The following is a 23,378-nucleotide window of genomic DNA, read 5'->3' as shown; positions in this document are numbered from 1 at the left end:
GACAGCAGAGAGGATGTCTTCACTTATGTTTGCTTGTCAGACTCCTCACTGAATTCTCCCTGTACTGTAAAATAACCTTGTAAATGCTGAATTCTTCCATTTTCCGCAGGAGTGAGAACAGCGGAGCATTTTCACGTGGCTGTCTCGAAAACCACATCACATAAAATATTCACTCCTCCCTCGTTAATAGACACTCAGTGGTTTACTCAATAGTGAACAATAAACAGAGATTTTGGACACTTCCCTCTACATCCTCTCTGACAGGTGTAGAGCCACTCAGTGATTTCACATCTGTAAAATGTAGATCATTGCACTGTGAGACTGTTTGCAGAAAGTAGTGTAGGCTACATCACACAGATTCTTGAGGCCTCCGTGTTGTGGATAAATTTGCACACTCAGTAATGGTCAACACAAATGGTGGCCAGTAAATAAAAGCAAGTGATTTCAGACTCTAAGAATTCATTGCAAACTTGTCTTACTGAAGATAGTCAAGAACTCTGCAGCTTCGTGAGGCAGATTAATTTAGATGTATATCTGAAATTTGACAGATCAGTTTGATCTATCCTTGTGAAACTGGCAGGACTTAACCAGGGTTACAGAGGGGGAGGTTTAAAGCACCATACCTGCAGTTTAAAACACCTAACAAATCCCCCATAGCCTACTTAACATTACTGATGACCTTTTAACAGAATAAAGAAAGTGAGCAGAGAAAGCAAGAATGAAATTGTGAGTTTGACCATGTGACCTAAAATGTGAAAATGTGAGCTTCGTTGTAAACAGAGATACACGACACCGGGACATCTGACAGTGATTCAAACCCTTTACTTCAGTAAAAGTGGAACCATCACAGTGGAAAATAATCCATGACAACTAACAGATCACTCAAACTTTAATATTAGCTGAAAACAGTGAAATGCTCTCAAGTATCTGACAGGATGTGGGCGTCATCAAGTGGTCATATGATGCAATGACAGCAGGCAGATACAGATATACAGCACAATGCACTGTATAGAAGTAGTTTTCAGTATGCAAAAATAATGAGATGCAATCAAAAGACACAACAAACAATGGGACTGTCTGGCAGGCAAGAAAATATTTCAGAGCTTGATAAAGGTTTTTTCCAATAAAGGAGTTTTTAGTTGTTTTTTGTTTTGGTTTTTTTCGATGGAACAAATTGAATTGCTTTAAAGACTTGTCAGATCCATAGATACCCTGTGTGTTTATCTAAGGTCAGAATTTGGACATGATTTGAAATGTCGACCTGTTGGAGCTGGATGAGATGTGCTAGACCACCAAAGGTTTTATGAATCATTATCTGAGGACCATGAATGACTGAACGCGCTCTCTGAGAGCACTTCTAGTCTCATTTCTGTTTTAGGCACCTAAGACGTTTAGATTCTTGTCCATCACGCAATACCATGAGGGAGCATCTGATCAGCCCCAAACTCATTCTGCAGTAGGATGACGAAGCCATGGGGGCTGTTTTAAAGGCAAAGGGTGGTCACAGCAAATATTGATTGATTTAATTTAGTTTTTTGCTGTTCACTGCACCTTGCGAAGACAGTGAACACTGTAGATAGCAAAACAGAAAACTAACTATACACAAAAAATATTGTAAAACCTCTAAGGTAAGTTCCCTACAACATCTCACTTAAAATAGATACACCATGTGGCCAAAAGTATATGGACACTGGTCACATATGCTGAAGTATTCTTGTGGTCTGGTCAGTTTTTTCCTGGTTTTGGCCTTTGTGTTCCAGTGGAGAAGAATCTTAATGTTGCAACATAAAATTATATTTTGGACAACAGCGGTCTTTTCTTTCTGTTTAGCCTCTTATTGTCTCAACAAGACACTGCCCTTGTGCACAAAGGCTGGTCCTTAAAGAAATGGTTTTCCCAGTTTAGTGTTGACGAACATGACTGACCTGCACAGAGCCCTGACTTAAGCCCTGTCCAACACCTTTGGGATGAACTGGAAGGCCGACTGTCAGCCAGACCTTACCCAACATCGGTGTCGGACCACACTAATAAGTTTTTGGGCTGAATGGGAGCAAATCCCTGCAGCCACATTCTAAAATCTGATGGAAAACCTGAAACCAGAAGAGTGGAGGGTGTTACAGCAGTAGATTAATGTCCAGGGTTTTGAACATGTTCAACTAGACCTGCAGGCAAGGGGTCCAAGAACCCACCACCAGAGACTCACTGACCAGAGATGATCAGGAAGCCAAGAGCAAGTCCCGTGATATACCCCATATAGGTGTAATGTTCAGTTGTCCCCATACTTCTGGCCATGTAGCGCAAGAGAAAAATATGAGTCAATTATTATCATTAATTCCTACTTAAAGAGTTATACATAATCAATTTTATGAAATGTGGACAACCTGTATTTGAGATGATATATAAATATACCAGAATCCAAATAATAATATGCAGTATGAAATAAGTGGAAAACATTTTAAGGATACATAAGAATGAAGCTTTAAGTGATTTTTTGTTTATTTGTTTGTTTATTAGAAATGTGCTTATCTGAAATGTTTGAGAACCACACAGACAACCTGTGGTATCTAAATCTGGCAACAGTACTTTCGAATATGAGACAAGACCTCTGCACATTATCCCAACGATCTCTAACTGATCCATTCTCTGGTAACAGAGATGTTGGCTTGTGATATCTTCAGTGGGAGTTCATTTAAAGTGCCTATGCATGGAAACAGTCTGTCAGTGAAAGTGTGTGTGAAGGTGTAAATGTGTGAGGCAGTGTCGGGATCAAAGAAAGACAGTTTTCCTCTGTTCCAGTCCAGATGAACTCTGATCCTCTGCAGCTTCTTCTTCACTCGCAGAACAGCAGGTGGATATCCTAACAAGCGAACACTGTATTTACCATTGAAGAACTCTATTTGCCAAAACCCAGATTTTATTCGGCCCTTTTTCTGGAGAGACTCTGCAGCCGCACCAACAAACCAGGCTGTGTTGTCTCCAACTTCGACATCCCAGCTGTGAATCCCTGAGTTAAAGCCCTCCCAGCCCCGGACCGAGCGGTGATAGTCAATCCTCTCTGGGTTTTCAGGAAGCTTCTGTCTCTCTCCATGACTCACACTGGTCAGATCTTCAGACAGGAAAAATTCTGGATGAGCAGTGTTCGGGTCCAGAATCACAGGACTGTAGGAGACCATCTCTTTCATCTTGTTCCAGATGTTGAAGGTCAGGTTGCCCAGATGTTTGGCCACATCTATCAGAGCTCCTGAGACCAGCTGTGGATCATCCAGCAGGAGGCGCTGCTGGACTCTGTCCACTGCAGCCTTGTAGTTCTGCAGGAATAAGACGTCTCCAGCTCTCAGCTCCTCCTCTGTGGATCTGACTGTGTGTGAAAGAGCTGTTATCTCTCTGCTCAGAGCCTCAATCTTCTCCTTCATCATCTGACTCTTCTGCTCCTCTTCCTCCCTCAGAGCAGTGATCCTGGCCTCCTCTTCCTCCTCTAAAAACCGATGAAGCTTCTTAAACTGCTCCTTAATCTCCCTCTCTGTGTGTTGGGCCTGAAACTTGATATGTTTTGCTGTTTGATCAAAGTTTCCTTTAACTTGTTCAAACAGCTTCAGTTTCTCCTGCAGAGGCCTAAGAGATTTCTGGAGCTCCTTTTTGTGATCCTGTGCAAATTCATGAATGGGTCTGAATCTGTGGTTGTTGTGTGTTTTCGAATCTCTACAGATGAGACACACTGGCTGCTGGTGGTCCAGACAGAAGAGTTTCAGTTTCTCAGAGTGCAGACTGCAGACGGACTCAGACCCTGCTCTCTGATCCCTCTCCAGTAAGAAAGCTTCACACAGGTTCTTTAGAGCCAAGTTACGAGGTGGTTCACTCCTTGATGATCTCCGCTTACAAACTGGACACTCCTGTATGGGGTTCCCTCGCCACCATGTCTGCAGACAGTCTCTGCAGAAGCTGTGGCTGCACGACAGGACAACAGGATCTTTAAAAATGTCCTGGCAGACAGGACAGGAGAGATCCTCCTCGGATCGGAATGCCATTTTCTCTTGCAGTGAAGCTGAAAGCACACAGACCAGACAGAGTCCTAAACAGGAAATCAGTCCACTCCCTCCTCAAGAAAGTTATATTCACAGTTATAATTCACATTCTGTGTGTACAGTCAGCAGCAGGATAAAGCAATTAAAAGTTTCAGTATTCCCAGTAATTCGTGCTGTATCTTCCCTCTCTCGGGGGCAGTTGTGGGTCTGGTCTGAGAGAGGTTGTTATTGTCTGTCTCTCAGTGTCTGTCGGAGAGGAACAGCTCTATTTCCTGGTTAGCCTCAGGTGAGTTGGAGGAGGGGCTCTGTCTGGGAATCTGTGTCAAGCGCTGAACAATTATGTAACAAACAAGGCATGAATTTCCTTTCACAGCACTATCAGTGTAGGTTTTTATTCTTCAAGAACAGCAGTAAAACACCAGCTCTAATTCTTCCTTCAGTTATCAACTAAAAATATGTTAGGAAAGTTACTTAGTGTTACAAAGCAGTCTTGTTTAGAAAATTAAAAGCACATACGGAACAAAGCATCAAATAAAATCCTAGATTAGTAAATTTCTCTTGGGTCTGTTAGCTAAGTCAGTAGTTATTTTTGGTAACTAAAACTAAAGTCATGAAAGTAACTTTAATAACTGGCAAATGTTTAGAAAATAATGTTGGTGACTTCCAGTTATAAGTGAGTAAAGATGCTGTAGCTGATCACCTGATCAACATTATTCTGCGTAGCTGCTTCTCAGGTGGATGGTGTCACGATTATCTGTTCAGCATGGTTTGCTAATTTTCTCCAATCAAGAGAGCAATATATGGCTTTATCGACAGGGCAACAGGGTAGCTTGAATTTTCAGTAAAAAGTGACGTCCCCAGTAGATAAAGGTGATTTAGATTTTAACCTCAGCTGGCTAGAGCTGGGAAGCTGAAGTTGGTTTTGGCTAACTTCGCTAACTTTAGTTGCTTAATGAGCCAAAGTGAGGCCAGAACTTCTGGGTTTTCATCCAGAGTTAAAAAAAAAAACAAAACCACTCAGACAAATTCCCAATGACATTTGTAACAGTGATAATAACTGTGAGTAATGTCTCTGTTTACTCAGTATTTATGTTTTTAGTGGTCATCAATAAACACCACTTCCCATCAGCTGTGGATTTTTGTGGGCTAATGTCACAGTTCATCCATGAGCGGGTCGAGGTTAGTTCAGACAGCTCTGTAACGAGGTCATGATGATGAAAGTACCTGTGCTGCTGTGCTTTTATTTATTCAGCCCATTCATTTTTTGTCTGAGCTGTAGTTTTTTCTCAGCTCACAAACTAAAAGTTGCGTAGGTTTAATTTCTTAAAGCAGCTAATGACGTGGATGACTGTTTGTCTCACAATATGGAAACAAAACACAAAGAATATGTTTTGTTATGCATTCATAACAAACATGTAAGTTATGTAACAATATGCATATTATGTATTCATGAAGACTGATGGAAGAAATGCTGAATTAGAGATGCTGATACTGATGCCAGTGGAACAGAGACTAAACTGGACGTAAAGTCAGAACATTTTGGTTCTTTATTTGGCAAAATTATGTGGGATATCTAGAATTCTTGTAAAAACAAAGATATACGTAAAGTGGATGACAAAATAGCCCTGAAAAAACTTTAGTTAACATCAACAAGCTCCTTGGTTTTCTACCTAGCAAACAGATTTAGCTAGATGTTACTTCAGCTAAAGAGCAGAGTGACATGATGCTGAGATAAGAGACGTGCTTGTGTCTTCTGATGTGTGTAAAGCCTCTATAATAATTTTTGTATATTTGCTAGAGAGTGTTTCAATAAACTACTCAACTATTGTCATATGAAAAATAACTACTGTGACCTCAAGATATAAACATTAAAAACAAATCAAGCCAATCACTACATTTTACTGAAAATACTGAAACAGCAAGTCAAAATTTGAAATACAATTAAATATCAGTCTAGTCAAGTTTATTTTTATTGCCTAGTACAGCATCAACACTAACCAAAGCTCTCTAAAAAGAAAAGAATCTGGCAGCGTACACATCAACAGAAACAGATGTTTCTATGTATTTTCTGAAACAGTATATTCAGCTGTGACTTTGGGCTGACATTGGAATTTATTGGAAATCTAAACTGAATAAAGGAGCGACCATCAAACTTTTCAGAACCACATGACGAGTGAGTATTTGAAATTCACTAACTAAACAAACAGAAATAAAATTATATATCTTCGATCACTTGTTATTGTTGAGTATTGCTATTTCAGAGATGATTACTGTTCACACCACGTCATCATCACTGACTAAGCTATTTCAGTCTTAGAGACCTTCGCTGGTAACACTTTCAGTTGGAGTTCATTCCTATTGCTGGTGTATGGAAACAGCTTCTCAGTGAAAGTGTGTGTGAAGGTGTGTATGTGTGTGTTAGTATCAGGATCAGAGAACAACAGTTTTCCTTTGTCCCAGTCCAGATGAACTCTGATCCTCTGGAGCTTCTTCTTCACTGAAACAACGATGTGGGGATCTGATGGCGAAACCGCTGCGTATTTACCGTCAGACAATCCTATTCGCCACAGTCCAGACTTTATGTCTCCCTTCCTCTGGACAGACTCTGCTGCGACACCCAGGACCCAGCCTGTGTTGTCTCCAACCTCAACAACCCAGCTGTGACTTCCTGAGGTAAAGCCCTCAGAGCCCAGGACGATGCGATAACAGTCAAACCTCTCTGGATTGTCAGGAAGCTTCTGTCTCTCTCCACGTCTCACACTGGTCAGATCTTCAGACAGGATGAGTTCTGGATGAGCAGTGTTTGGGTCCAGAATCACAGGACTGTAGGAGACCATCTCTTTCATCTTCTTCCAGATGTTGAAGGTCAGGTTGCCCAGATGTTTGGCCACATCTATCAGAGCTCCTGAGACCAGCTGTGGATCATCCAGCAGGAGGCGCTGCTGGACTCTGTCCACTGCAGCCTTGTAGTTCTGCAGGAATGAGACGTCTCCAGCTCTCAGCTCCTCCTCTGTGGATCTGACTGTGTGTGAAAGAGCTGCTATCTCTCTGCTCAGAGCCTCAATCTTCTCCCTCATCACTTTACTTTTTTGCTTTTCCTCCCCCCTCAGAGCAGTGATCCTGGCCTCCTCCTCCTCTTGTAGAAACTGGTGAAGCTTCTTAAACTGCTCCTTAATCTCCCTCTCTGTGTGTCGGACCTGCGCCTTGATGTGTTTTGCTGTTTGATCACAGTTTCCTTTAACATCTTTAAGGCGCTTCAGTTTTTGTTGTAAGGGCCTCAGGGATTCGTGTAGTTTCTCTTTGAGATCCTGCGCAGCTTCGTCAATGGGACTGAATGTGTGGTTGGTGTGTGTTTTTGAGTCTCGACAGACGACACACACTGGCTGCTGGTGGTCCAGACAGAAGAGTTTCAGTTTCTCAGAGTGCAGACTGCAGAGACCCTCAGACCCTGCTGAAGCCATTTTCTCTCTGAGTGAAGCTAAAAACACACCAGAACACTGAACCAGGAAGACAGTCAGTTGTTTCCTGGTGTTACAGGATCAACTTCCCTCCGTTACTTTCAATTTGATTCCTCTTTTTTTCAGTCACCAGCAGGTTGAAGTGAAAGTATTCAGTTTTTCAGTTTCGCCGCTTGTTCCTCTATTCCTTCAGTTATGACAATTAATTTATAATCTGACTCAGAGTGCGCGCCTCCTCCGGTGAGCAGCGAAGAAACCAAAGTCTAATTCCTGTTTGTCTTGATGACGTAAGATATGAGGTGGAGCTTTGTCAGATGTCATTGTGTTTAGTTTGAGGAGCGCTATGAAATAATAAATGTGAGAAACACAAACTGTTACACTGCCTTGAGGTCGTCACGTTATGTCAACATACCTTTCATAGGAAGAGCATGAAGAAATCACGGCAGGTTCAGTCTTGTCTGTGTCCCTGTGTAAGTGGAAAAATACAAATGAAACCAAATTCATTGACACTGTCATTCCCATCCTTTTTATTTGCTTCCCATCATCTCAAAAAGACATGATAGAAAAACAAATAACCACCAAGGCTGCCATTACTTGTACTGTACGATTACAGAAATTAAATTAATATCTTTAAATAAAATTAATTAAAGAAATTTCAAATGTATCAATATATTACTTTCCAAAATAAAAGTTACAGAAAAACAATAAATAATTAATAAAATTGGAGAAAGTTCAGGAAATTAAAATAATGTATAAAGACTATAAGATTCAACAAAAGTCAAAGTCATGTGGGACCGCGCAGTAACTACTCGGTATGAAAATGTTAAACTAATGTTTAAACCAGCTACCCTCAGTTTCACGTTCCACCTGCTACAAGTCCCTCAAGTCTGCAGGTGGATGAAATAACAATGAAGCCTGAAGAGAATTTGTCAGTACTGAAGAAGCTTGGATGAAAGGTGAAACATCTTCAGGTATCTACATCTAAGACCAATTGCCCTCAATCCAACTTTTCTTGGAAGAACATGGTGGAACAGCAGCTGAAAAGCCAGATATTTCCCTCAGGAGCTGGTAGGAGCAAAAACAAAGCTAAAACAGAGCAAATATTGGACTTATTTTCAGCAGGTTGCCAGAAACATGACTCCAGGTGAATGATAACGTTGCTCTGTAAGTGCTAGATGTGGAAATAAGCTACTGTTTGCTAACACTTTAGCTATATCAAAGTGTGATAATATGCCAATGTAGCATTCTGAACTAAGAAGTTAGTAAAAAAAAAAAAAAAAAAAGTGAATCACTAAGAGCTCATGAAGAAAGCAGTCACTATGTAGACTTATAAGATATTTGTGGACTAATCATATAGTGATATATTAATATAGTGTTCCGGTCTCTATAGTAATTAAACTCTGTTTACTCCCATTATCCTGTTACATAGACCTGGATTCAGAGTCAGTCAGTACATACTGCTTATCAATTATTATTCCTACTACAAAAACAATGAAAATAACACTCAAATTGTAATAAACAGAAATGATCCTTGAGGAGGTGTATGTGGCTGCCACCATTTTTCTATTGCGCAGTTCAGTGTGGAAATTACTGGAACTATTAATATAGCTATAAATTATAGCTCAGGTGTCAGAAACACAGATCACCCGCCCAAACACCTTAACAACCAATGAATCACAAACTGTGGGGGAGAACAGAAAGAAAACAAATGTAGTTTATTTTGGCAGTTCAGCTTCCACCAACCTTTACTTAAGAATCATCTTTTCCTCTCTCCGTCAGTATCTCTGATGGAGTGACGCGCCTAAGGTTTCTCTTTGTGTGAACGACCATCTATAATGCATTTCTTGTTGAGACAGGATACTGGGATAGGACATACAATTACATTACAGGAGACTTGATCATTAAAAATGTAAGCCAATGGGATATCTAAAGGCAAAGCAAGAGAGAAAGCACAGATGTTAAGGGAAAATGAAAAGCAACAAATAAAAACACGTACAAAAAAGGAAAACATATACAAAAACTGCTTGGGATCAGCTGCAATGTTACAAATACTTTAGCCTGCTCATCAATCTATGAGCTATATGTACAAATAAAGTACAATCCAAACCACAGTCGATCGTTATGAAAAAGCGCCTCAACGCTCAAGTTTCACACTGCACCTGCCACAAGGCTGAAGTTGCATGAAGTAGCAAATAAAGGCCAAGTATTTCAGGCAGAGAGGGATTACGCTAATTTAATCAGGTTTGGTCAAATACAACGTGCCAAGTGCCAGATCCCACACAGTTGATGACTCATTCACCATCTGAAAGTGCATTAACAACACAATGAGAGTGGGTGTGACTGAATCAGTCCCCTGAAACAAACAATTACACCACCTGGCTGTACCTATTAGTACACAGTGTGTATAATTACATCACATTTTTATTGATGTCGGTGTAAGTTTTACAACAATCATGTACTAAATCACTCCCCTCCCGAGGCCACAATGGTTAGTGATTACTGAGCTGATTCAACTCTATGATTATTTTGGGGGGGTGTAGTTTGTGGTGCTGGTGATTTGTACTGAATTATACAGAGAGGTGTTATTTAGCCTGCTGTCATTCATATAAATGGGGTGGAGAAATTAACAGAAACACATGTTGGTATAGTATTGTGTTAGTATATATGTATGCATACAATACATACTAGGTCTGCTGTGGTTAGGACTGGAGAGTATATATATGGTATTTTGGGGGGTGAAGTATTTCCTGTGGGTGTGCCATGTTGCTGCACGGTGGGTTCAGTTTATCTCTGTTCCTGCTAAGAAAATGAGGGCAGACAACATCCTCTCTCTCTCTCTCTCTCTCTCTCTCTCTCTCTCTCTCTTTCTCTCACACACACACACACATACAAACACACATGTTTGTACAGCTATCTTTATGAGGACACTTATTGACCTTAGCCTCTTAACTTAAGCATCACAGCTAAATGCCTGACCTCCACCCCAATCCTAACCTAAACCTAAAACCAAGTCTTCACCCTCAAACAGACGCTCAAAGGTCTGTTTGAGGGTTTGAGGGTGACCCTTTGAGGGTCTGTTTGAGGGTGTGTAAGAAAGTGAAGGACCTGCCAAAATGTCGTCAGTCCAGAAAACTCAACCTGGTCCTCACAAAGTACAGTCACATAAGGAGACACACTCAAACACACATCTGACACTGGAATGCTCCTGTTTTTGGTCTCTCTCTTCTTTCAGAGCAGATGAAACAAACGTTTAGACTGACAGTTCTAATACACACACACACACACACACACACACACACACACACACACACACACACACACACAGCAGGAAAACATTATGGAGGGCGGGATACTTGTTTTGTTTTGTCTGTCTCTGTCCGGCCCCCACTATTGGTTGGCTTCCGACCAATCACATTGCCTGTGGTCACCCTCTATAGAATGCTTTGCCTCTGGCGGTGCCTGCATACCCAGGAGCTTTTTTCATTGTGAAGTCCGCAAGGTTTTCTTGCTGTTTCTTCACAAACCAACTCACAGACCTGATCCAAGTTCCTGTCAGCAGCAGCAACAGATTCTCCTCCTCGCTCAGGTGAGAAACTACTTCTTCCTTTGTCCGGTATTCCTCTGTCAAGCTTTCAATGTCTTCAGACAAAGAAACTGCTGTCATCCATCTGTACGCCTAAAACTACAGGTGAAATATCATAGTTCAGTCACTGAAGCACAGGTTTGAGGTATTATTGACAGCTCCTAAAATCTTGTTATGTTTTTTACAGAAGAGGTACTCCAACCCTTATCTAACACAGTAAAACAGCAGTGGTTGGCTACGTTGTGTCTGTTATTGTGTCAATAATAAAAATCCATAAAATTGAAGACAAGAGTTTAAAAATGTCCAAAAACTTTGTCTCTAAAAGCCGAGACAAATCATTGTGTTGTTGAGTTGATACAAGGCTGTTTGTCTGAGCTTATTGGAGTTGACTTGTTGGTTTTAAAGAATATTTTTTCCCAGTAAATCATATTCAATGAACTTATCTCCTGTTGAATTTATCATTTGAACCAAAAACTCCAGCCAAACATTTATCCTATAGGTGCAAATGTTACCAACCACATGGACTCCAGACAATATTAAATTACCACAACGTGACACTAAATACTGCCTACAGGTTATACTAAATACTTATTACAAGACACCACATTAGTAATCTAACTCTAAAAAAAGAGCCATTGATTGTAGGTACTTTTATTTTAGAGGCTTTACCACCTTTTACTGCACAGTTCATCTTTCTATGTTTATTTATTACTCTTACTAATGTAAGGTATTTGAGTATTTTTCCATCTTTTGGCTTTATCATTCAGCTGCAGGAAGTGGTCGACAACAAACAAAGAGACACAGTAAACGTGAAACCTGAAGCTCCCAGTAAGTTCCTGAATGTTCGCATTCCTTTGTTCAATTATTTGTGCTTTCACACACCGGTTCACTAATGATGATAAGATTACGTATTTACTATTCAAATGAAAAAAATATAGAATGGATAGCTTTGAATGGATGGCTTTGCTGTTCTTTGAATACCCTTCCCAAACCATAATGAAGTGGCTATGTGCCTGAAACAAAACCTTAACCAGAGCAGAAAATGGTCAGTCAGGTCAGTTGCATCAGGGGATCACTAAAATTAATGGTTTCGGCCTCTGGGGAGCATGAATGTCTGTACTGGACGTCATGGTAATTACAAAGTCATTGTTTCCTGGTAACTGGGAAGTTTTTGGGAGGAAATAGCTTAAACTAGACTTAAAATTCAAGTAAACTTTATACGCTCCTGAAAAGCTCCTGCTGCTAACAAGAGCTTAAAGATGTAAGTAAGTAAACCCAAATATTGTCAAAGTAAGAGCAGACAGGACATCGCTTGAATGAGAATCAACCGCAGTTAGAAACAAATTGCTGCAACAGTTTAAAAGTCGAGGTTAAACTTGTCAGGGCAACACTGACATCTGATCCCAGTGTTTACAGCAATGTTTTATGAGTTAGTGTGTTTGTTGGCACATTGTGGCTGTTATCAGGAGCCGTATCTACTGATTACCAGGCTCAAGAGCAGCAGAAACCTCCACAACACACACGCAAACAGACACTGCTGTCTGGGATTCGGTTGTATTTTATGAGTCACCCGTGAAAGTGCAAGCAGTGGAAACAAACAGCAACACTCCATCCTCTCGTTTCTCTGTGTAAAAGGCCACAAAGAAGCAGGGCTTCGCTGATTAATTAATCCGCTCTGTAAATTCAGAAAAAAAATCAGAAAAAATCATGAAAAATGATCATTTTAATTTCCTAGAGCCCAAAGTGACATCTTCAAATTTCTGGTTTTATAAAACCAACAGTCCAAAACCTAAAGATATCTAATTTACTATTATAGAAGATTAAATATTATGTATATCTTTTTCAAATATTATATATATTTTTTCTGATAATGTTGCGAAGCTGTACCAGACAATTGTTTTTGGCAGTTTTGCTTTAAAAGTCACTTAAATTATTCAATTATCAAAATTAATTTTCTGTCAATCAACTAATTGTTTCAGGTCTATAGATTCCTACCTTATTTGATCAATTTCCTGTTTATTATTTGTATCCTTAGTAGATCTGAAAAAAAGTAAACTGTACTGTACTTCTGTAGATGTAGTCATAATAATAGTAGTAATATTAATAATAGTGATAATATAATAATAGTTTGTAGTTGTTTTGAATCCCTTTGTGGTTGTTTTCCTTCTCTTTGTGGGTTTTTTGGACTTTGTGATTGTTTTTGTAGCTGTTTTGCATCACAAAATATTTAAAATATACACTGGCACTCATCATTGCTGCGGTACAGTATTGTATAGTTTTTTTTGGTGGGGGAAAACATCAAGAACATACAGTATTTCTTATACAGGCATGTTCTTTAATAACCTCTCCGATAATTAAAAAAGCATTTTATGTCATCAAAAACGCCCAGTCGTTATGACCCTGTTCTTCGTTTTCTTTCATTTCACTGTAACTACATTTAAATAACAATATGTACCGGTAAATATTCAGTACATGCAAAAAACAATACAGTGTTAACTGATGTTTACTGCATGCAGTGTGTGATCTACTTCAGACATGAAAAGAGGTTTGTTCTTCTTGACTGACAGCAACAGACACAAATTAGTGACATTCCTGAGGTGAGAAACTAAACTGCAGCAACATGCTGTATTTCCTCAGGCTGCTTATTGAAGCCTTTAATCACTCTAAATCACCAGAGTTTTTTTTAGTAAAAAACATTTAAACCATGTCAGGACAATATTAGAACCACCTCTGAGATACTGAGGATAAATAAAACCAAAAGTTGGGATGTTATGAGAATAAGTCCTAGTTTTTTGTTCCCATGATTAATATATGTTAAAGAAAAAAGAAAATTTAAATTATTAGTAATTTCACAGAAAAGTTCTAATATTATGAGATAGAGTGGTAACTTTATTAGAAAATAAATCATTCATTTCAATAAAACTTTTAAATGGCAAAAAAAATTTAAAAAATGTTTAAACAACCAACATGGGGCCTGTGTCTCATTACCATAGGTTTTCATAGGTTTTAGGTATTTACTCCAGTAAAAGTAGCGATAACAGAGTGTAAAAATACTCCATAAAAGTAAATATATTTAATATAAAAATATTTAATGCCTAACTTGCATTTTCAGTTTTCACTTATTATCAGCAAGTATTTTAATTATCAAAAGTAAAAGAAGTCATTATGCAAAATAATACTGCACATTAAATTGTTAGTATATTAATACAGGTACATAAATCTGTACATTTTAAAACTAAAGCTGCATCATTTTTCAGCAGCTGATCAAATGTTTTGATTGTAAAGTCAAGATCTCAAGGTAAAGGTTGTGTATCATGAGCTACACACTGGGGGGGCTGCATTTTCTTTTCTTTACAGTCATGACAACGCAGGCGTGTTTAATTCCTGACTGCCTGTTAGTTATATTTGCACACTCCAACAGAGTCTTTCATGTGTTGACGTAAAACAGGTTTTTCTGCAGGTAGGCTCAGTTACTTCAGTGGAGACAGGATTTGGGAGGGGGTGTCGTTAAGGCACTGTGACCAAACCTGTCAGAACATGTGTGAAATATTTTCTGCCGCCATTTTTTGTTGAGGAATTGAGCTCAACAAACAAGAGTTCATTTAGAAAGCAGCAGCTCATGCTGTTAACATGGACTTTTTGGAGAAAAAAAAAAGGCTGAAGAGCTTCTCAGTTTTTTGTGCAAACACAGAGGCCCTGGTGGAAACACCTGGCAGAGCTTAGAGCTTAAACAGCAGCCTGGGTTCAAGTCTGACCCATGACCCTTTGTTGGATGTCATCCCCTCTCTCTCTCTTTCACTGTGGCTATCCAAATAAAGTAAAAAAAATAGAAATAAAAATTGCCCAGAAAATAACAATATACAACAATAATTAAAAAAAACAGTGGCCAATGTGGACTCAAAAGATGAAAGACCACGAAATTAAAAACACAAAATATTTAAGGACATGACACAGAAGTTGCATTTTTGCTAAATGTACAAATGTACAAAACACAAATCCCATGAGAATTTGTATTTGTGTAGTTCATTTTGATTGGTTTTTAAAATGGAGTTGAGTTAAACTTCTCTACAGTATAGTTTCATTTTTGTGTTTCGTTTCATAATCTCACTAAGCTCGCTTCATAGGTCAGTTTGTTATGTTCCTGTGGTTCATTGTACAATCTTTTTATTTAATTATTCAAATTCTTCTCTAATTATAATTAAGCTGTTTAAACAATTACTGGAAAAAGTGCTGATTATAGGATAAAACTGTCAAATTAAATTGTTGAAATTCTTCACATTTATATATATCTATATAGATATATATAGATATATATATATATAGTTTCACTGTCATCATGGTTTTTTTTTGTTTGTTTGTTTGTTTTAAACATTAAATGTTTGTTTATTCCTGTTTACTCCCTGAAGAAGTTAAGGTGAAACACACACTGTATGAAACAGGCTGCAGACTCATTGAAATGTGGTGCCAACACTATTTTATCTTTATAGTGTGTAGTTAAACCAAAATGAGCATGTTTTCATTGTTTGCGGTGCATGTTTTGTAGCCTCTTACACAGGCCTCAGGCAAACTGAGTTGAAATACTGTCAGGTTTAACAAGATGCAGCTGCTGTTCACACACACACACACACTCACACACACACACAGCTCGTTTGATGTATATACAGTACAGTACAGTACAGTAATACCACACATACCTGTGCATGTTTTCAGGCACAAACAGACCTGTTAAAATTCCAGTAATGTTTCCACTTAGTTTCTGTCGTTTCCTTTTTTCTCTCTGCAGCCACCATGAGAGTAGCATCTTTTAACATCCAGAAGTTTGGAAAGAACAAAGTGGCAGACCCTGATATTCTCAATATCCTGACTAAGGTAACAACAACAACAACCAGTATGAAAACACACACACACACACACACACCTGTCACTTGCTATGATTAAAATTTCTAATTTTACATGAAAAAAGTACAGAAGATTTTCTCAGATTTTTGATTCCACTGTAACTGGCAGTGGAATCAAAAGCAACGAAGAATAACAGTCTTTGTGTTTTATTATATTCAAGTTTCCTTATGCCATTCAGAGATGACCAAAGAAAAAAAAACTTGAATTATCAATTAGATTAAATGAGTTATTGTGCTAGTACTGACCAATAGTTCAAAAACACCTCAAACTCACTAACTTTTTTTTCACTCAGCTGTTGTAGTTGGTTGGTTGAGCCATTAATTAGTTCATCTTTAGAAAACTGAATGATTAAAATGGTCAAATACATTTATAAATTAACAACAAAAGAATAAATATATAAAATGCATTAAGACACAGAAATTAATTCCACATTACTCGTTTTTGGCTGGACCACAACATTATGGCCAAGCCTCTAAAACGCTGACAACAGAAACAGTCAGTCTCTCATTCTCTGTTTTTCTGCCCCTTAGATTGTGTCTCGTTATGACATCATTGTGATCCTGGAAGTGGTGGACGTCAGCGGAGAATCCGTAAAAACCCTAATGGACGCACTCAACAAGTGAATGCAGAGTTTGTTTCTTTTACGACTATTGTTTTTAAACTTAGGAAGCTTGTTGAGGCAGAACTTAGACACACTGGTCCTTTGAGCTAAATGCTAACTTCAGCATCCTAACAAGCTTGCAATGACAACGCTAACATGTTAATGTGAGGTAGGTGTAATGCTGCAACTGTGTCATATTATTTAAGCTGTAGTTACAAGCAACCGAGTGGGGAAATCAGATCCCGTCAGTTATGCAGCTATTTGGTAATAAACCAAAGTATTGGATAAATTAAACATTTGACCATATGCTGGGGCTAGGTGGAAGGTTGAGGGGTCACCAAAGTCATTGCAATTCTTGCAGAGTGGAACACAAATATCTGTACCAAATTTCATAGCAGCCCATCCAATAGTTGCTGAGATATTTCAGTCTGGACCAAAGTGGTGGAGCAATAGACAAACAGTTTATGTCTCTCTGTCTGTCTAGATCCAACAACAAGCATCACTACACTCTGAAGATCAGCACTCGTCTGGGCCGAACACGCTACAAGGAGCAGTTCATGTTCCTGTATAGGTGAGTATTTGCCTGCAGCAGATTCTCATCACTGAGGCTGAGATGAGTTATGATTTATAAAGGAGGTAAAAGCCTGTGGAGCAGTTTGTGAGTACAAGACAACAGTTTGTAGATGACTGCTATTCGTACATATTGATACATTTATTGGTTTAATAAGAAAAATGATTTGGCACAAGCACAGTTCTTTCTGTTGCTCAACAGTGGTTTCAAATCAACCAGAACTGGTAACAGATCAAAAAGTCCTTGTAGCGATACACAACCTGAAACCTTTTCAGCATTAAAGACTCAACTCTCAAGCTTAAATCTGTGTGTAAAACATTTGTTCCTCATGAAGAACAGCAGCTGCGTTTAGCTTGAATTCTTCTTAACAACAATCTTTGGGTTTGTCCACAGGAACTTCTTAGACCACATTTTAATATCCACTTCTCCACTGCGCATCTACAGTATATACTGAGCGTCTGTCAACAGACAGCAATACCCTAGCTTAGTTAATCACTTTCCAAGGAATAGGACCTTTAACCTTTACAGCTAAAAAATATCTCTGATAATAAATGGATAGAAATCTACTCAGCTGATTATTCTGAAGTTGCATTATCAAAATATAATGTAGTGATTACGTGTGTGTGTGTGTGTGTGTGTGTGTGTGTGTGTGCAGAGATGACATGGTTGACTTGGTGGGCTCCTATCAGTTTGATGACGAGTCGACTATAGGAGGAGACGTTTTTGCTAGAGATCCCTACATCCTGCGCTTCAGATGCCTCAATACAGGTAGAAGACACACACATAAGAAAACCTAGAATATCAAATATGTCAAAATATCAATATCTATGGGAGTATCTTCAAAAATATATGAAATATTAGGAAAATGCAACAATGCGTTGCCTGTTTTCATCTCCTTGGTTTAGGGTTTGGCCTCGGGTTTGGATTTAGTTAGGGTTAAAATTTGAGTGTAATCAATGTAACAGCATAAGTTTACAGGAGTGAATGGCTGCAGCGGGCTTCCTGTCAGATATAGCTTTCTGGATTTAAAGCTGTGTGTGTGTGTGTGTGTGTGTGTGTGTGCACCCACCACAGTGCTGAAGGACCTAGTGATGATCCCAGTTCACACCAAACCAGAGGACTCAGAGAAGGAGCTGGATGAGCTCTACGATGTCTTCCTGCAGGTCAAGAAGAAGTGGAGGACTGATGTAAGGACATGACATCATCAGTGCGAGACAGTGTTTACAATATGAAACATGATCTACTAGTGTTGGTCAAAGTATTGATACATACTGAAAAATCAACATATATATCTAAGCTATATATATCTATAAAAGTATTCGGTACATGCTCAGAATAATTAAATAAAAGCAAAGTTGCAATAGTTAACTATAAAGGCAAATACTGAAAAAGCTAATGGATTAATTGCTGTCATGGCTAAAAGTAGTGGGTAAGTGGTTCACATAGACAGGTAAAAGTTGTGGGTCAAAGAGTCAAATTAGCCTACTGGTGGTCAAAGGGCTGTAAAGTAATGATGGTGGTAGAATGAACGCAAACTTGACCAAACTGTTGTGGAAAAGTTACATTCCACTTTTTTGTAACGCATCCTTCCTTTGACAAAATGGGATGAAATTCACTGATCTAACAGCAAGGCTGTGAAAATAAAGTTAAAATGCTGAAAAACTGTTTCACCAGTTTAAAACAGCATTTTTCCTCTTCAGAAATGGGAGCTCAGGAGGTGAAAAGAGCAATCCAACATTATGAGAAGTGTAAGTGTTTGTTGTTTTACCCAGAATAAGAGAGGAAGACCTCGGCCTACTTCACCTGTTAGGGACACAGAATTATTGTGCTGTTGTTGACACATGTTGCTGCTGCTCTGCCTCCTCTGCTCCAGAACGTGATGATCCTGGGCGACTTCAACGCTGATGGCGCATACGTCTCCAAGAAAGAGATGAAGGGCATCAGTATCCGTAGCAACAAGAACTTCCACTGGCTGATTGGAGATGATGTTGACACTACAGCCAACACTGGAAACAACCACACATACGACAGGTAACACACAAACACCAGTGGAGGAAAATAGAATGGAATAAATAGGATGTTATAAACTCTGAAGTGTTTAATTAATTCTACTTTTATAATAACAACACCTCTTTATTATTAGGCATACTTTATAAAGGTTTCATTAGGTCATAACTTATAAAAAATTTAACAATTTATCATATCATTTAATAAAGGTCTGAATCCTGAATGTCTTAAACATACTAAAAAAGACACGTGCAAACCCACCAACACCAACATTTTGGTAGGTACACTTACCTGCTTTCTGGCAGCCATTTATATAAGAGGATTGATAACATTTCAATATCTGTTATCAAGTTGTTGTGAGGAGTTATTTAGCACAAAGACTGGAAACAGATGAACAGAACTAGTCTTTCCCTGTCACAAGTGTTTATGCTGAACTAAGCTATTACTTTGATGGACAGATAAGAGAGTGGTCTCAGTCTTTTCAGTCTTTTCATCTACCTCGAAAGTTTATTTCCCAAAATGTCAAACTATTTCTTAAGGTTGCCTGAAATAAAGATTAACAGTTACAAATCTCTGTTACACTTTTCACTGTTGTGAATTGTGAGCGACTATGAAATACATACTGTTTGTCTCCATTCAGGATCGTGATCTACGGGGACGACATGCTCCAGGCTATCGTACCAAACTCTGCCAAACCCTTCAACTTCCAGAAGGCATATGGACTCAGTGAGGAGCAGGTCCGTTCTTGTGCCTTAATTCAAACAGTTTTCTCTTGAGGAGGCATTAATATGCAGCAGATGACATGACATTGTGAGTGAAACAAGCACATACCACTGGGCTTGGAATACACTGACAGAAACCCTCAGTACTCTCTGACTTTGTTGCCCTGTCTAAGCCCATTGGTTTTTACTGATGATGTAAATTTTAGAAACAGTTCACAAATAAAGTTTATAGTTTAACTTAAAAAAGGCTCTGTAATTCCCTGAAAACAATCTGTCGCTGTAGTTTTCTGCAAACATGAGGACATAGTGCATTTGTTGGGGACCACCACACATTTAGTGCTCTAGGTTTTCCACTCTGTGTTAATCATAATGAATAAAAACGTGGCTTAATGATGTTTTTAACAGACAACAATGGAGCTCTGTGGCATATGTGAATAAGATTTATCAGACCAACAATACTTGTTGGTAGAAACAGTTCATTACTGGGTTTGGATTTTTACTGAGATGAGAATACTGCCAGTCTTATCCTTTAAATTCAAGTACAAATTCAACTTCCCTGAGTTTTGCAGGGTGTTGAACAGGAACAACCAATTTCATGGCAATCCAGTCGCTTAATACTTTGTGTCCAAAGTTTGCATTTTGGCCTAAAGGTGGCACAAGAGAAATGCTCAAGGAGTGGCATTATGGTGCTCATTAAACGCGCTCTAGAGACCATCAATTTCCACAAGAAATTTAATTGAAATCCAGGCATTCTTCATTTTCTTATAATTATTTAGTAGAAACAGTAAATTATGTTCCATCTATATTCCCCAGAAACAGAATTATAAGTTTGGTTTATTAATGTATACAATGTGCTAAAATCGCTTCATTACTTGTGAACCAAGTATTGTCTGACATCAGTTTGTTCACACTCATCCATGATTATCAATCAATAAATAACTGTTTATTTTCCAGGCTCTGAAAGTGAGCGACCATTACCCTGTAGAGGTGGAGCTCAAGTCCAGAACCCTGACGAGAGATGAAGAGGATGGTAACCAGCATGATTTTCACATACTTATTGTCATGTACTGCTACTACAACACATACACAACCAGCCTCCAAAGGATGCTTCATGTCCAACTCAGGAATGTCAAAATAAAAGTACACAACAAAACAAACAGCAAAGAAATTTTAATAACATATCACAAAAATAAGGCTAGAATATCAAACATAGCTTAGTATTAAAAACTGCTAATACTGTTTTTTTTTTTTTTTTTTTTTTTAAATACTTAACTATTTGTTTAAAACTCAGTCTTCCTCACCTGTGCTGATGTTGATGCAGCTGCAGGACTGAGTGGATTTGTCCTCTGCAGGTCTGACAATGCAGCAGAAGGCTCCGATGACACCACCGGGGCCCCGAGCCATGGATGAGGACCTGCTGGAGCTGAAGAGAGGAAACCTGCTGCTGGAGAGGGAGAAGCTCAGTCTGGAGATCAAGATCCTCCAGCAGAAGTTTGCCAGGATGAACCACAGCGATAATGTTTAAACGAGGGAGGCCAGATCCACCCAACAAACCAATAAACTCTGAACCCATTACCTTAACTTGAATGTTACAATTTGTAACACCAGACACTAACTGTTCACTGGACACTGCAGTTAATCTGGGTTCACCTGACCCCGCTGTACCTAGAGCTCCACCCTGGAGATCAGCGTGTATCTGATTTTCTGGATGACTGTTAATAACCATTACCGGTATGAACAGAGAGAACACTTCTCCGTCAGTGTTGTCACCGTGAGGTGTAGTGCAGTATTTGTGTAAATATTGGGGCACAAAATTTGTGGCTCATTTTGAAGATTATGTAACCATTGTTCCAATGGTGGCAAGTTTACATACATTAATCAACTGTAACTGACCACATGGCCAATGATTAGACTGACTTTATGAATAGTTTCATAATCTAGTTTTCATTTCCTGCAGGCACAGTGAATGTAACACAAGCTGTTGATGTTTAATAGGCTTACTCTGTATGTTTCTCTGCAAATGCATCACAAATAAAGAACCTGTCAGAAGAGTTAAGGATGAATGGAGGGATGTTTTGCTGCCTTTCATCTTTACTAAGTTAATCATAGCTGGGTAGAAAAAATCACTTCATTCACTCTGTCGCTAAAAGGCTGCCAGCACCTATCTGCAACCTTTGAGGTGAAATGTTTTCTTTAATGTTACTCAATGCCCGAAATTGACGTAGTGAATCAATCAACAGACCATAAATATCATTATGATAACTTTAAACCTGGTTTACACCTGGAAGTTACTGGAGGCAAGTACGCTCTATTACACAACTACTTTATGTGGAGCAACACATTTTAATGACATATGACTGTTCATGTAGCATTTTGTTTCATGAGAAGAAACCTAAATAACCGGCCAATTATCAATACTGAAAGTAGCCTATAAAAAGAAAACACTGCATAGTAATGAATCTAATTAACATACAGGAAGGCCCAAGAGTTAAACTAAGAAAAGTAGAATAACAGTAGCAGTTTGCCCAACGGTAATACAACAGTAACTTAGAGTGTTTTAATAGCAACATATAAAGTGAGTATAGTGGCTAGCTCGGTTAGCAAACATAAACTCATTATTTAAAAACTAAACTTTACTAAAATGCACATAAACAATCACAAAGCAGCAGTAATAAAACATGTACTCCCAAATATTACCCCAACATGGGCCTTTGATGAGTTGATAAAAGAAGCCTGTCAGTATTTGGTGGTCACTGCTCTGACAAAGCGTTGGATGCTGCAACGTCAGTTACTGCACACTGCTGGGGAACAGTTGCAGTGGAGGTTGGCCTAAGCAGAAAGTTCAGTGGAAGTGTGGCTGCAGAGCTACAGATGTGTCAGGACCCAGGCTATGGTCAGGACATATTCTGTAAAGTAACAAAGCGAATCCACTTCACTTTGTACTTGTGTACAATTTTTAGGTATATTTTAAGATACTTTATACTTCTACTCAAACACAGATGGAATTATTGAACTTTTTGCATAACTACATTTATTTGACACTTATTGTTCCTAGTTACTTTTGAAATAAGATTTTACATACACAACATACGATGATAAAAATGGAACCAAATGAACAAATTGCAACATTAAGTAATAGTGTTGAATAATATATTTATTTATTTATTTAGTTATGATTAAAATGACTGTTTTGGCATCATAAGTACATGATGACACTTAAAGTACATTTTATTGATTATACTTTTCAATGCAGGGTTTTAACCTGTGGTGGGATACTTTTAGATTATGTCATTTCTACTTTTACCTAAGTAAAGGATCTGAATACTTCCTTCACCACTGCAGCTCAGAAAGGACGCGGACCTTATCTGAACCACAGTGACCCGCAGGTCCTCTCCCGTCACATGGTTTTACTGATCTACAGTCATTTTTGCATTTCATAGCAGAAAAAACACAGGTTCAATTAATAACTAAAATAACCAACACATTCCATTCAGATGAGCCAGTTTCAGAATCCT

At 38.7% G+C, this 23,378-nt stretch overlaps 3 protein-coding genes across 4 annotated transcripts; 1 reads left to right on the top strand and 2 right to left on the bottom strand.

Moving 5' to 3' along the window:
* Positions 1-573: 573 nt before the first annotated feature.
* LOC139631046 (nuclear factor 7, ovary-like) lies at positions 574-4,309 on the bottom strand. Its single transcript, XM_071494987.1, has one exon. It carries the CDS (start codon positions 4,023-4,025, stop codon positions 2,628-2,630), a length of 1,398 nt encoding a protein of 465 aa, XP_071351088.1. The 5' UTR covers positions 4,026-4,309; the 3' UTR covers positions 574-2,627.
* Positions 4,310-4,394: 85 nt separating this feature from the next.
* LOC139631047 (E3 ubiquitin-protein ligase TRIM39-like) lies at positions 4,395-7,836 on the bottom strand. Its single transcript, XM_071494989.1, has one exon. It carries the CDS (start codon positions 7,481-7,483, stop codon positions 6,320-6,322), a length of 1,164 nt encoding a protein of 387 aa, XP_071351090.1. The 5' UTR covers positions 7,484-7,836; the 3' UTR covers positions 4,395-6,319.
* A 3,054-nt stretch (positions 7,837-10,890) lies between these two features.
* Positions 10,891-21,524, top strand: LOC139630531 (deoxyribonuclease-1-like). 2 transcript variants are annotated; one of them, XM_071494077.1, is made up of 11 exons: positions 10,891-11,066; positions 11,831-11,891; positions 15,847-15,932; positions 16,493-16,581; positions 17,048-17,134; positions 17,790-17,902; positions 18,209-18,321; positions 19,008-19,165; positions 19,782-19,878; positions 20,818-20,893; positions 21,216-21,524. In XM_071494077.1, the coding sequence occupies exons 3-11, from the start codon at positions 15,852-15,854 to the stop codon at positions 21,386-21,388; spliced, it is 987 nt and encodes a 328-aa protein (XP_071350178.1). In that variant the 5' UTR covers positions 10,891-11,066; positions 11,831-11,891; positions 15,847-15,851; the 3' UTR covers positions 21,389-21,524. The 2 variants fall into 2 exon arrangements, with proteins under 2 accessions (XP_071350178.1, XP_071350180.1); XM_071494079.1 differs by lacking the exon at positions 11,831-11,891 and having other exon boundaries at positions 10,940-11,066.
* Positions 21,525-23,378: the final 1,854 nt, after the last annotated feature.

This window comes from Trachinotus anak, unplaced genomic scaffold (genome assembly GCF_046630095.1).
Source record: "Trachinotus anak isolate AG129_WGS33_773 ecotype Australia unplaced genomic scaffold, CSIRO_AGI_Tana_v1 ptg000013l, whole genome shotgun sequence".
In the NCBI taxonomy this organism is placed as follows: domain Eukaryota; kingdom Metazoa; phylum Chordata; class Actinopteri; order Carangiformes; family Carangidae; genus Trachinotus; species Trachinotus anak.
The sequence above is the reverse complement of the archived record's forward strand: the minus strand, read 5'-3'. Positions and strand labels throughout refer to the sequence as shown.